Raw genomic sequence first — 14438 nt, 5'->3', positions numbered from 1 at the left:
ACGGCCAAACGGGTCACTGACGGACAACCCCGGGGCATCTTCTCACCCACCCCAGCTTGGGCGGTGGCAGGACCGAACTGTCCAAAAAGGAAATGCTGTTCCCTCCTCACCAGCCTCATTGGAGACTGTAGTTTGCTCTGGAAAACTGTCAATATCCAGGATGGTCCAGGGGGGCCTCCCCAGCCCTCCCGACTGAGCCCCACGTGTCTGCACTGTAACCCACTCCCTGGAGTGGTCCCTAAGAGGGGACCAGAGACTCCCCCCAGGAGGGGAATCTGCTCTCCTGCTTCTCCTCTCACTAGTCTATTCTCGGGAACTCTATCCTCTACATCTTTAACTCCTTCCTGCCCTTCCCTGACCCCAACCAGGCCACAGCATCACCCAAAAAGACAAAGGACAGCGCCAATCAAAAAGACAGATGGTAACAAGGGTCAGGGAGGATGTGGAGAAACAGGAGCCCTCGGACACCACCACGGGGACGTGAGCTGCTGTGGCCTTTCTGGAAAAGCAGGGCAGCGCCTCACAAAGTTAACCTTGGCTGCCTGACCTGGCGATTCCCCTCATGGGTCTCCACACAGGAAGGAGGAAAACATCTGTTAACACACAGACCATGGACACATTCATGGAGCATTTACCATCACAAGCCCAAGCTGGAAACAACCCAAGTATCCATCAACTGGTGAACAGATGGATAAACAAAACGTGGTGTGTGGATACAAGGATGAGATGTGGTCCAGCCAAAAAAGGAATAAAGTAAATGCTCTATGACGCGGGTGACCCTCAAAAACATTTTGCTAAGTGGAGGAAGCCTGTCACGAAGGCCACGTCATGGAGTATGGTTCTGTTTATAGGAAACATGCAGAATGAGCAAATCTATAGACAAAAAGCGGGTCAGCCCGGGCCTGGGGGTGGGAACAGGGAAAGGGTTTGGGGTGGATGGAAACATTCTCAAACAGGATTGTTGGTGATGGTTGTACAGTGCTGTAAGTTACTGAAGATCATTGTCTTACCTACTTTAAAGGGACGCATTGCATAGTATGTCAGTTAACGAAGAAAAGATACTGGGTCCCAAACTGGACCACAATAGAGCCAAGGAGGCACTGGGTCCCAGCACCACTCTCCCCACGGTGGCAGAGAGATGCTTCTTCAGGACAAATTCCAGGGAATCCGTACAAGGATGTGCTCTTGTAGTTTTACATGTTCACAACTTTTACAGCTGAACATCTAAAATCTTCCTCAAATGTTTGTGAAAAACGATCACCACCCATTTTACAACAGTCTCACCCCATTCATCTCTGACCCCCCACCGCACCCCCATCCCCAGGCACACAAGTGGCCCTGGCATGATGAACGGCCATGTGGACGGAACGTGGATGGTCCTGAGATGATCCTGATGGCAGGTGACTTGGAGACCTTGTGACAGGATCAGCTGCCCCCTCCCCATCTCCTTCCTGCCCGACGGGTCTCCAGGGCTCTTATCCACACTTTGGCTGGTGTGTATCTCTCCTGCTAGAATGCAAGCACCCCGAGGACAGGGCCTTCTCTGTTTCATTCATTGTGGTATCTCTGTGCCCAGACATACATGCATATAATACGTAATGTAAACATGTACATACACAGCGTTGTGCAACCATCCCCACTGTCCATCTCCAGAACCTGCTCATCTTCCCAAACAGAAACTGCCTCATTAAGCAATAACTCTCTGTCCACCCCCACCCCCACAGTGGCCTCTATTCTACTTTCTGCCTCCATGAATTTGACTACCCTGGGTACCTCATTCAAGGGGAATCAGACAGTATTTGTCCTTTTGTGACTGGCTTATTTCACTGAGCAGAAGGTCCTCAAGGTTCATCCACGTTGTAGTGTGTCAGAACATCCTTCCCTTTTTATGGCTGCATACTATTCCACAGTATGGTCACGCCACATTTTGTTTATCTACTCACCAGCAGCTGGTGGATGCTTGGGTTCTTTCCAGTTTGAGGCTGTCATGGTCTGTGCTGCTGAGAACATGTGTGTACAAGTCTTGGTGGCACTTCCACATCTGGTGATGTTGCCAGGCACTCCCCTGGGCTCCTGGGGCACAATGGCCCAGAACTGGTGGTCGAATGGGGAGACTGACTGAGAGTGGGTATACCTCATAGCTTGGTGATGGCTGGAGTGTGGGTGTCAGGACGCCCCAAAAGGGGCACAGTTGGACCCCCTTGCCCATACCCAGTCTGGGTACAAGCTTCCCGGCTGAAGGAGAAGTCTGGGAAACCGTGTCCCACCCCGAGCCGGCCCCGAGCTGTAGTCTCAAATAAAGCGAGGGTCAAACCAGACACCCGAGGCCCCAGTCTCACCCGTGACGCTCACATAAGACATAAAACATTAAAAAAAAAAATCACTTCTGATGCTCCCATCAGAACCTGAGTTGTGAGCCGAGCAAGACACACACAAGAGCAAGGGAAATGGGAGAAGACAAAATTCTAGGATGTGATATAAAGTTATCCTCTGAGCAGAAGAGACAGGACATTGCACAGGGAAGTGAGAGAAGGAAAACTGAAGGAAGAAATTCACGATAGTGTGAGGCTCCACTTTCCCTGGGCTTTGCTGACCCTGGTGATGCCCACCGCTCCCTACCCAGGACATGCTGGCGCACTGGGGCCCCTGTCCTGGCCCAGCGACTCCTCAGACCACGGCACCCCCTGCATCCCCATGAATCTGGCTGCTCCTGGAGCTTAGGATGTGCTCATCTCCACTCAGGGAACCAGCTTCTGAAGCCCCAGACGCAATGACCCTCAGTGAAGGCATCTGTCCTGACTCCTCCCTCCTCTGACATAACTGCACCATCAAGGCCACTGGCTGCCCCAGGCAGGGCCTGCTCCGGCTCGAGGCCCGTCTGCAGCATCCTCCTTTCTGAGCTCTGGACCGTGAAGGCTGGGGGCAGCTGTCTTCTTGTCCTCGGGCTCCCCGGGGCCTGGTGCACAGAGGCCATCGATCACTAGGGTGGCACAGCGGGCTCCTGGGGTCTGAGGACAGACAGCTCGCTGAGCCTCAGATCTGGCTTGAAGAGGGAGCTCACTGGGACCTCTACACCTGCCCTCAACGACCCCGGGGCCACGTCCCCACTGGACAGCCTGTCCCTCTTCCTTCCTGGTCCCTGGCTGGTGCTCTGAGCTAACCAGCTCACCCACCCTGGGTTCTGGAGGGAGAGTCCCCCACCCTCCTCTTGCGGGGGCTCCATCTCTCGGGGAGGGAAGCGGGACCTGGCAACTCACCCAGGACGGTCACCTGAAGAGCAGGGGCCGAAACCTGAGAATCCAGCCAGCAGTTCCTGAACCCACCACTCACCGACACCAACAGGGGGGTAAAAACACATGGATCCAGAACCCTAACCTGGGGGACTGGGACCTAGCTCCCCAGATGATACTGACACCTCTGGCCCAGGCAGGTGTGTCCGATTTCCATCCCTGGCCCCTTGGGGCCCACTGACCCCTGGCTGGCTCCCACTTCTCCATGGCCCCCGTCGGACACTCTGGGGTGCCGCACCTCCCCCCGCCATGGGAAGGGCTCTCCACTCAGCTTCCGAGTTAAGATGTGTACACGGGGCAGGGAGCACCTGGGGGATGTAGGCATGCGCCGCGCCCCCCAACCCCACAGCAGGACATGCAGGGCCACACACCCCTCGTACGTGGGCTGGCTTGGAAGGCACCTGGATTTACTGGGAAAAGCCCCAACTCAGGAAAGCTGGGCCCCGGGAGTCATGGACGCCCTCCCCAAGGTGGACCCTCCACAGAAAACAGGCATCCGTGGGGGAGAGGGAGGGAGAAGGAGGCCTGGCTGGGGCCCCAGGGTGTCGCTGGCATGACCACTCTCCCCTGACTTCCTTCCTTCTTCCTCCTGAGGATCCTGATTCATAAACAAGGTCCCCCCGGCTGCCTACAGCCTGAGTCACAAACGTCCCTCCTGCTCCTCTGGGATCCTCCCCGGGGTGATGATGGCTCAAGGGTGGGGTTTCCCACTGTGTCTCCCAGGGAAGCAGAGATGAGGGGGCGGAGCCAAAACCAGCCTTTTCCACTAACAATAGTGACGACAAATAATAATAATAGCAGCAGCTGACACTGAAGGCCCCCACGCACAGCTCCATGACCCCCACCCCTTTACAGGTGAGGAAACGAGTTTGGGCAGACACAGCTATGACTCACCCCAGGTCCCAGGAGGTGCAGTGGGGGTGGGGGACTTGACAGTCTCTCCTTGACTCAAATCTACAGGCTTCTCAGAGCTGCTTCCCAACTACAAGCATCCCTCATTTTTCTGTGCTCTGCAGATACTGCGTTTTTACAAACTGAAGGTTTGTGGCAACCCTGCATTGTTAGATGCTGCTTGGCATATTTCAGCAATAAAGTATTTTTTAATTAAGGTGCTTACATTGTTTTTGCAGACATAATGCTATTGCACACTTAGACTTCAGTACAGTGTAAGCATAACCTTTATACACACTGGGAAACCAGAAAATTCACATGACTTGCTTTACTGCAGTATATCTGAGGTATGCCTGTAGGTCTTGTCCCTGGGGCATGTCCTCAAGAGGTCAATTTTAGCAAGAATCCTGCTAAGTCAGTTTAGCAAGAATCCCCCATCCTCGCTCGATATCTCACCAACCTCGACATCTGACCAAGCTACTCATTCCCCACCGTCCCCTGGTGATGTCTGATCACCTGGGCCTGCCTTTAGCAAGAATCCCATTAGGTCGGCTTAGCCAGAGCCCCCCTTGGCCCTGGTGTTATTTTACTACTACCATTATTGATGTTCTCAGTCATTTTCCATCTGCTCCCTGTCCCCCGGGCAGTAAACTCCCACCTTTCCTTGTTGTTTTCAGAGCTGAGCCCCATCTCTCTCTATTTCGACAGCCCCCTGGAATGAAGTCCACATTGCTGGTTTAACAAGGCCATGAATGTATTTTTTAATAGAGTCCCCCCCACCTCCCATCTCACGTCTGGGTCCTACTGGAAGGAGGACTGTCTGAGGAGCTCAAAGCACCGTGGACGGGGAAGCGCAGGCTGCGATCAGACATTGGGAGCAGCAGGGACTCGGGGAGACGCCCCTCACCAGCCCCCTAACCTCACCGCTCACGTCTTCCCCGGATGGGGCAGGCACTCACCTGGTACCCCCTGACTGTCGGAGAACCCAAGTGTGAACACAAGGAAATGTTTTGTTTACATCAAGATGTATCAAGGCAGAGGGTTTCCAAAGACGGCTTGACTCAGTAAAGGAGGAAAACGAGTGTCAGTTCTTTCCTCTTTTCCTTTCTGAGACCCTCGGTTACCAGCGGCAGTGCTTAGAGGCCCCAGTTCAAAGTCCACCACCCCTGGGACCCCAGCCGTGGAGGGTGCAGGTGACTGGCGTCAAAGGTTGGAGGAACCGGAGCCAAGAAAAGGAGCCGGGCACCAGCCTGTCAGCTCATCGTAGGCTCTGCAAGATGCGTGTGGGTGAGGGACGCCGGGGCTGGGGGCAGGTGCAGACACGGAGGGGAGTGGGAGGGAGCAAAGGGAGCCAGCCATCCTCGAGCAGCAGAGGCGACGACTAAGGACCAGAGCGATGACCGGCATGAGGCAGGTGCCTAAACACGGCGGCACTCAAAGGCATCCAGCTCAGGACACTCACGGAACAGCAGTTTGGGGACTGCCCTAGCATCCATCAAGAACAAAACGGCCCAGCAGTGAGGTTGGAATCCATGGGATTCCACGTAAAGCCAGGAGGGTGGACAATATCTATGTGGAAACACAAGGCTGGGTCTCAAGATCACTGCGGGGAGTCAATGCACATGAGCCGCAAGGCAGGAAATACCAGGCAGCACCCACAGGAGCCACCCACGCAGCACCCTGTCTGCCAAGCTCACGCAGGGTGTCCCTGGTGGAGGGAGGGACCTGGCTGGCCACAGGTCCGTGGTTGGGACGCCAGAGGTGGGACGACTGATAAATCCTGGCCTGCCTTTCTGCTTTTCCACCCAGAAGCCCAGCTCTAAACCAAGACCCTAAAACTGGCCCAACTGAACCCTGGGCTGACGGGGAGCAAGGAGGGACCATCCCCCTCTCACCCAGGATCGAAGCCACAGGCAGGTCTCAGGTCCAGGACAGCCGCCAAGCGACCCTGGACCAGGAGCCGGCCTTCGTGGACCATCCCCGCCCAAGAGGGGCCATGAGTCCTGCCTTCCCTGGGCAGGGCAAGGCTGCCGCCCTGCTCCCCAACACGCACCCCAACCTCAGCGGGCTCACTAGAGTGTCGTCCCGGACTGGTGTCCCCTCCCACCCTGGGCCGTCTCCACCTTAGGAGAGCCCAGCCCCAGGTGTCATTGGCTTCCTCTCCCTGTGTCTTTGTCTTGCCCTGTGGCGCCAGCTGGTGGGTGGGTGAGGGGAGCAGAACAGGGTGATCAGAGGGGCGTTTTTGCTTTCAGACCTGCTCTCAATGTACAGGGGTCCCTGGAGACCCTGAGCCATCAAATTCCCTAATAAGCTTCCAAGGTGGGAAAGCCAGCCAGCTGGAGTGGTGACTCCCAGACTTGCCAACAGAGATGATGAACTACCCAGGGATGAGTCACCCTTTCTCCTGTCATTCCTGCTGTGAGGATCTTCACTTCCTGCCCCAAGGAAGGGAGGCGGGGCTTCCTGGAGAGCCCTGTCCTCTGACTGGCACCTGGAATGTCCAACCACTCCCCCGCCAGGAGGCCTCATCCAGGGGTCTCGGGGCACCAGGGGGAGTGAGGAACAGTCAGGGCCCACCTCCAGGGCAGAGCAGGGAGGAACCCACTTAGCTGGGTCCAGTAAGATGCCCCGTAAGGAAAGAGGGTACCAGGGCTTTCTCCATGGTGGGCAGAACCGTGCAGGTGAGGCTGCAAGAAGCGCAAGGCAGGTGATGCAGCTCCTGCCTGCCAAGCAGTGCGAGAGCTGGGGGGTGGGGGTGGGGTGCTTCCAGGGTCTGGGTAAACTGAAAGGACTGAGGGCCCAAATGGCTTGGACCTGGGACCCCTCTCTGGTCCTGTACAGACACTCCTGGCCCACCAGGGGCTCCTATGACAACTCCAGGGGGGGACCTGTGGCCCAGGAGGGATGCAGCTGCACCCCCTGGAATCTGAGTCTAGAAGCCAGAGAGGCGAGGTCAGGCAGGTAGACTCAGACTCTCATGCTTTTCCAAGAAGAGGAAGCTCCTAATTGCCAATTGCAACCCAGGGCACCAACTCAGCGGCCTGCCTTGGGGGTCTTCTGGAGGCCATGGAGGCATGGCAGCCCCACTGGAAAAACAGGTGGATCTGAAATTCCTTTGGGGACAAGACGGGGCATGACAGACAGACAGAGGGGAAGAGAAGGACCCACGAAGGTGCCAGCCCAGGTCTCCCACGGCGGATGATTCAGAGCCAGGCCCGCCTCACCCCCGTCTCAGTGTCCCTGAGTGTCAAGTGGGGAAGAACACAGAGCATCTGGAGCTGGGGTGAGTGCGTCCAGGGCTGGGGGACGACTACATGGTGGTGGTGGGGGCAGACAGGACCCTGCAGGGAGCAGACGGCGGCAGCCTCACCTGCACCTGGCCCTTCCCCATGATCCTGTCTGCACTCTCGCCGTCCTCCTTGGTGATCTTGCTTTTGTTGTAACACTTCTCGTAGCACAGTATCCTCAAGGTCTGTGAGCCTTCCAGCTCGATCTCAAACTCCTGTGGCCCCGAGAGAGAAGGAAAGACCCGAGTTAACTGGGGGGGCCCCGGTGAGTGGGGGTCAGCGCTGCCGGCTGAAGGGGCCTCTGAACTGCGGCTCCTGCACAGATAGCTCCCGAGCTGCCCCGGGAGGCCCCGCGTCGAGACTCTCCTCACTTTCGTCCCACGATGCAGACCCTCGGAAGCCACTTCCCTGTGAGTATCACACCGTGGCCCAGTCTGGATGCTTCTGGAAGCTCTGAGCGCCTCTCAAACCTAATCCAAGCTCCTTAAGCCAGCATCTCACAGCGTGGTCCCCGCACCACATGCACCAGAAGCTCTGGGGTGCTGGTTACAAATGCAGACACTCTGTGGGCTTTGGGGCATGTGTCCTCAGAGGTTCACCAATTATGACAAATGCCCCACTCTGCTGCGTCAATAGTGGGGAGGGGGAACAGGGACAGGGGGACACGGAAAATCTCTGTCCTTTCTACTCACTTTTGCTGTGGACTTAAAGCTGCTCTACAAATAAAGTCTATTTGAAAGGGGAAAAAAAAAGTCGATCCAGGGAGGTGACGTAGGTGAGAGAGCGACCTGGGAGGAAAGAATTCTCCCGTAGGTTTTCAAGGGGTCTACTTTCTCCTCCATCACCCCTATGAAACCTTCAGTAAATGCTGCGTTTCACACCAGTGCTTTTGCAGGCATGGGTTCCTGCTGGGGAAGCAGCGGGGAGGGGAGAGCAAATATTTCTGAGCCTGAATGGGGGTAGGGAGGGTGTGTATGCCCAGAATCTGTGAGGCCCTGGATGATCCATACACACACAGCCAGGGTGGCCGCCGGGTGGCCTGATGCTCTGAAGCTCCCCCAACCCCATGCTCAGTCCCTCAAGCCTCCAGAGCTGCCTCACGCCAGAACCCTCTGCATAGTATCCAGAGCCCTGCCCTTGTCGCCTCTGCTGGGTCACGGCCCTCTTGCTCTCCTCAAAGCCTTCTTCGATGGATCCACCTGGCTGTGATCCCCCCTTGTCACAGCAGACACCAGCCCTTTCCGTATGGGCACCCAGAGCTATAGAGCTCTAAGGACCAGGTAGTCCGTTGGCTCCCCGTGCCCCAGTCCTATGGAGGCGGCACAACTAATAATCACAGGAGTGATGCTGAGAAAAGAGACTGGGGTTTCTTCCAGCCCAGCAAGGCCCCACACACAGGCAGTGCCCCAGCTTCCAGAAACTGAGAGGGTCACAGAGCTGAACGCTCATTCCAGTTTCTGAGGAAAAACGCCATGGAAACCTCCCAAGGAAACACTGAGCAATAACAAAGGCCTTAGTAACAAGAAGCCCTTCTAAGTTCCTTTTCCAGATGCTTTGCCAGCAAAACAAGTTTCTTTGTAACTGGGGGGACGGGAGTGGAGAACTCTCAGGAACGTGGAGATAAAATCTCTATCTCTTGGCATGCCCGGTCCTCCAGGAGATTCCGGGAATGCTGGCACCGTTGCCTGCGGGGAAGCCCTTGGGGTCACATTCTCTCCCTGGAAGATGTTCCTCCTGATCACCCAGAAGTTGGGCCTCACCTCATTCCAGTTGGGCTCAGCCGTGTCCCTGTAGACACGTGTCTTGGCTTTATTTACAAAGTAGCCAAAGGAATCCACCTCCAGGGTGCAGTACAGACCTGCAGGAGAGGGACACAGAGAGGGTGACCATGCTGTCCCTTATTACCAATGTTTTTTATAAAAGCAGGTGTTATTTTCTAAATCATAAAAAACAGTCTTGGTTTTATTTTTGTCTTGTTTTTTTTGGCCGCACAGTGTGGCATGCGGGATCTTAGTTCCCTGACCAGGGATCGAACCTGTGCCCCCTGCAGTGGAAGTGTGGAGTCTCACCCACTGGACTGCCAGGGAAGTCCTTGGTTTTCTTTTTAAAACAAGACACCAAACCAGTGGCCGGCAAGGTTAGCAGCACCTCACAACAGTGCGCAGGGAACCGGCACCTCTCAGAACATTTGCTCCCCTGCTCACTGACAGCAGCTCGGTGCTGGTAGAAAAGTGGGTGCAGGGGCATGGCGTCCATCAGTGTACTAATAAACTTAGTACAGGGTAAAATGAAAAAGTATTTGTATTCAGACTTATTCACCTCTAGTTAGTGAGACAACTTATTCAATAGATATTGTGTTCCATTCTTTTTTATTTTTTATTTTTTTTTCTTTTTGCGGTATGCGGGCCTCTCACTGTTGTGGCCTCTCCCGTTGCGGAGCACAGGCTCCGGACGTGCAGGCCCAGCGGCCATGGCTCACGGGCCCAGCTGCTCCGCGGCATATGGGATCCTCCCAGACCGGGGCACGAACCCGCATCCCCTGCATCGGCAGGCGGACTCTTAACCACTGCGCCACCAGGGAGGCCCCATTCTTTTTTATTAAAAAATGTCTTTACTGAGGTATGAATCGTATACCTTAAAGTTTACCCACTTTAAGTGACCAATTCAATGCTTTTTGGTAAGTTTACAGAGTGGTGTAATCACTACCACTATCCAATTGTAGCACATTTCCATCACCCTTAAAAGATCTCTTATGCCCATTTCTCCCATTCAACCACAGATCTGTAAATTTGTTTACGTCTATCTGAATCTCTTGCTCATTTTTTAAAAACTGGGTTGTCTCAAGCATTGCGTTGTAAGAGTTCTCTATATATTCTGGATACAAGGCCCTGATCATATATACACAGTTTGTAAATATCTTCTATCCTGTGGCTTGTCAGGGATTTCTTGTTTGGTTTTGTAGCAACAGTGGGAAGGTCAGCAGAACGGTACCTGCCCTGTGTCCTCCTCCGAGGGACCCTGAGAACTTGGTGTCAGGCTGACAGGTGAGCGTCTGCTGTACCTGGGCTGAAATGCGACCAGCCCTCACCACTCTGACAGCTCAAGTGGCTGGGAGAGGTGCCCCCAGGGGGAAGTATTAAAAGGGTAACCCTCTGGCTCATCAGAACGGCTGAGTCTCCTTTGCTGACCAGGGTCAGGGTGCCGGCCCTCAGCCTCCTGGCTTCCTGGCAACCTAGGCAGCGTTTTCTGTCTATAGCAAACCCCAGCCCCTGCAATTGCAGGACTCGCCTGCAGGGGGCAGCTTCCCAGCTTGCAGGGTCTGAGCCAGGCGCTGGCAACGGCAGGGTCCACCCCAGGGAAAGCAACCCCACACCCAGTGGGCGTCAGCCAGCACCGCACCTCCCGGCGGTCAGCTGCTTCTCTGGTCCCCACACCCTTCGGCTCAGTGTCTGGCCGCCTTCCTCCCCAACCCAGCCGCTTACTAGAACTCTGCTTAAAGCCAGTGGCGGAGTGGATGATGACATTCAGGAACCCGTAGAGCCCGGGAGATTCATCATCTGTGCGAGAGACCAGAGAGGTGAGCGTCCGTCCTCCTGGGAGAAGCAGGCAGGTGACAGGTTCTGCTTCAAGGTGACCCTCATGGGGGCCCCGTGTGACCGTCACTTGCTTAGCAGGGGACAAGGCAATGTCAGGAGCAGAAACACACCCATCGTGGCCTCTGTCTCGGGGACCTTAGGATCTAGTTGGGTTCACAACATGGGCAAACCAGGGACCGAGAAGAGATGTGACAGGTTCTCGGGACAGGAGAGGGTCGGGGAGCATGCCACGTGGATGGGGTGTGTGTGCTTGAGTGTGCAAAGCATACCCCTGTGTGTGGCTGCATGTGCACGAGTGTGTGTAACAGTGAACGCAAGATGCAGCACAACCACAGGTGGGGGCGGGTGGCACCAGGCTGAGGGGTGGGCGGGGGGACGGGGAGCGGGGCCCAGAGCACAGAGGGTCTGAGGAGCGGCTCAGGACTTGGGGCCAAGTCATCGGTCTTCTCAACCACCTGGTGGCCGCCGCCTGGGAGCAACCACCCCTAACCCGTCCCGTCCACACCCCGGAGAGGCCGACAGGCCTTCAGCAGCACATCCAGCCTTGAAATGGACATCTCTGATCCAGGATGGCAATAACAACAGAAAGGGACGGTGGCCTGGGGGGCACAGCCCACCTTCTTTGTTGATGGTCAGTGGGATGCTGTGGACGGTCTGAAGCTTGACGCATGAGTTGGTCAGCATCTGCAGCTCCACGGATGTCAGGGAGAAACTCTTGAAACCTGAGATGGGGGCACAGGCGCACCAACTGGTGAGTCTGCCCGGCTCTCGGACTCCCCAGGACGCCCATGGGGTGTTCTCAGACGTACCCCCACTGGGTCCTCAGCACACCCTGGTTAGGAGGACAACAGGGGCCACCTGTTCCCAGGGAGGAGCCGGTAAGGGGCAGGTGAGGCATGGCCCTGGGGGGCCCAGGCTGGGCTCAGAGGGTGGGAGGAATCTTTGCACAACGCTCACAAACACAGGGCCGCCCACCACCTTGGCATGGCCTCAAGGAGGTTGCGAGGGGGTGATCTGGGGCACCTTCCTGTGGGGCTCTGTCCCCTGCTCCTCCTTCTCTCCACCAGGTGGGGAAAGGAGATTATTTCTGAGCAGACAACACATGCTGTAAAGGGTCTGGGCCCCTGGTTACAACAGGACACCTGGGACAGAAACTCTGGCAGGGCCCCAGGCACTGGCCGTCAGAGTCACCAGGAGTGCCCGTCCTGCCGCCGGAGGCAGTGGCACTGGGGTCTCAGCACAGGCACGAATGACAACCCTGGGGGGACAGGCGCTCAGGACAGGGCAGAGGCGTGCGGAGCCCCCAACCTACCTTGGGGGGCACACAAGGCACACGCGGAAACCTTTTAGCAAGGATGGCTCGGGAATCCCAAACCGTATGGCTGGGGGCGGAGGAGGGAACCAGGCAGCTGCAGCCCCAGGACCTGGGGCAGGGTCTGCCGTCCCACCCTGAAGGCTGCCAGGCAGGACAGGGCAGCTCTGAGCTGAGCAGAAGGAAAGAACTGCTAATGGAGGGAAGCGCCCGAAGAAGGGGCCGTCCAGAGGGGAGTGGGCGCCCTGTCCTGACAGCAGTCAAGCACAGGGGAGCAGGGCCAGCACCGTGTGGCTGCCCAGGTGGGCCCAGTCGAGGGCCGTATGGCATCAGCATCTGCTGGGGTGTGTGGCAGGCCTTAGGGGAGGTAAGGCGGGTGGGCCACGTGCGTGGCAGCCTCGGAAAGGCAGCAGGGGCGCAGGGGGGCCCCCGGGGGCAGGCAGGGAATTCAGAGTACGGAGGTCCAGAATGCAGGTGGGAATTCAGAGAAGGCCAGAGGACGGGAAGGGGGTTCATGGGAGGAGTCAGAGGGCAGGCAGGGGGGCACAGAGGGCAGGGGGCTCTATCAGGACAGCCCCTCCCCCATTATTTCCCATATTAGGGCTCCATGGCACACCTCACTTGGGTAAGAGTTCCACTGTCCCTTGGGGAAAACAAGGTTTGAGACCATGGGAGGTGACCCTCCAGCCGTGACGCTCCCGAGCCCACAGCCTGGGCGCGCAGGCCACTCACATTTCTTCTGCTGCTCCCGGATGTTCTCCCTCCACTCGGCCCGCTCGTAGTCGGATGAGATCAGGAACGTGTAACTCTGGGGGGAGGAGAGCACACCCGTTATCTCCACCCCGGCTGAGCGGGCGCCCAGTTGATCCAGGGCTCCGTCCTGGTCACCGCGCGGAGCCTGCAGTACGCCCACAGGAGGCACGAGCATCTCCACGCTGCAGGCTGGCGGAGCTGGGGCGGCTGTGCTCACAGCACTGCTTGTCCCTCCCTGCACCCTCCGCCCCTCCTGCTGCGCCTGGGTCAGGGCGTGACGAATCAGAGTGTAGGGCCACCAGGGTCACCAGGTGGGACCTGCAGAGGGGAGGGCTGATGCCCACAAGCCGGGCCCATGACGCAGAGGCAAGGCTCCCGCAAAGCCCACCGGCTGCCCCCTGACAAGTGCGTGATGCCCATGGAGGGAAAGGCCCCGGCTACAGAGGCAGCAGAAGCCACTCAGGAGAGAAGCTGTCTCTCTGGCCCAAGAGGTCCCAGACAGCATTTCTGCACCAAGGGCTGGGTCTGCACAAACCTGCAAGCCCTCTGCCCTATTGAGACTCCCTGGAGACCCCACCACCTCCCAGCCATGGGGGTTCCGGCCCAAAGCCCCAGAGAGCGGCCTGTGTGCCACGCTGGGCGCCTACCTTGCCGTTGCGGCTGTGCACGCGGAAGGCCATGCTGGGGGACATGAGCAAGAGCAGCGACTCCTGCTCCGAGAGCTTCTTCCTCAGCCTCTCGATGGCCTTGCTGCCCTTGTTCGCTCTCTGTGGGGAGAGGGCACGGTCACGTTTCCAGCTCTGGCCCAGCGCGGCCCGCTCCCACTCTGCCTGCCCCACCACCCCTGATGCTCGGTCCGTGGAGGACGGGAGACTGTCTGGCGGCCCAGCATGGACAGGGTCTCGGCCACAGCGTCCAGGCCCGGCACAGACTGCCGGACGTGCTCAGCCCATCCTTCTTAAGGGATTAAGTTCTTCCTCTCACAAACCTCCCTTTTTTCACTTGCTCCAAACTTAGACAATGTGAAGGGGTCTGTCGTGACCCCAAAGGCCCCTCCCTGCTCCCGGATCTGCCACATTTCAGCATCGGGTCCCCCGGGAGTGACTGCGAGGGTCCTGATGGAGGGTGACATGCACCCCCAGGACCTGGCTGGGAAAACCCTCCCTGCCGCGTGTCGTGTTCCTCCCTCCTGAAGCCCTCTGTCCCCGGGGGAGGCTGTGCCGCCTGCCACTAGGCAGAGGGCATGGCTCGGATGGGTGAGTGGTGGCAGAGAGCTTGACAGCCCCGTGGATGCAGCCCTGGCTCCCCT

General features: G+C 57.3%; 1 protein-coding gene across 2 annotated transcripts in view; it reads right to left on the bottom strand.

The window, feature by feature from the left end:
• The window catches only part of BCR (BCR activator of RhoGEF and GTPase), a 100327-nt gene that overhangs the window by 11062 nt on the left and 74827 nt on the right, over positions 1–14438 (bottom strand). The window contains exons 11-16 of one of the 2 annotated variants that reach the window (XM_060118630.1): positions 13777–13896; positions 13109–13184; positions 11682–11786; positions 10951–11061; positions 9229–9326; positions 7552–7683 (exon numbers count right to left, since the gene is read on the bottom strand). In XM_060118630.1, coding sequence (XP_059974613.1) covers positions 7552–7683; positions 9229–9326; positions 10951–11061; positions 11682–11786; positions 13109–13184; positions 13777–13896 — 642 coding nt within the window. The remainder of the gene's footprint in view (positions 1–7551; positions 7684–9228; positions 9327–10950; positions 11062–11681; positions 11787–13108; positions 13185–13776; positions 13897–14438) is intronic. The other variant, XM_060118631.1, reaches the window with a different exon arrangement.

The sequence above is a fragment of the Mesoplodon densirostris genome, chromosome 15, assembly GCF_025265405.1.
Source record: "Mesoplodon densirostris isolate mMesDen1 chromosome 15, mMesDen1 primary haplotype, whole genome shotgun sequence".
Lineage (NCBI taxonomy): Eukaryota > Metazoa > Chordata > Mammalia > Artiodactyla > Ziphiidae > Mesoplodon > Mesoplodon densirostris.
Note: the sequence above shows the minus strand (reverse complement) of the source record. Positions and strands in the feature narration are given on the sequence as shown.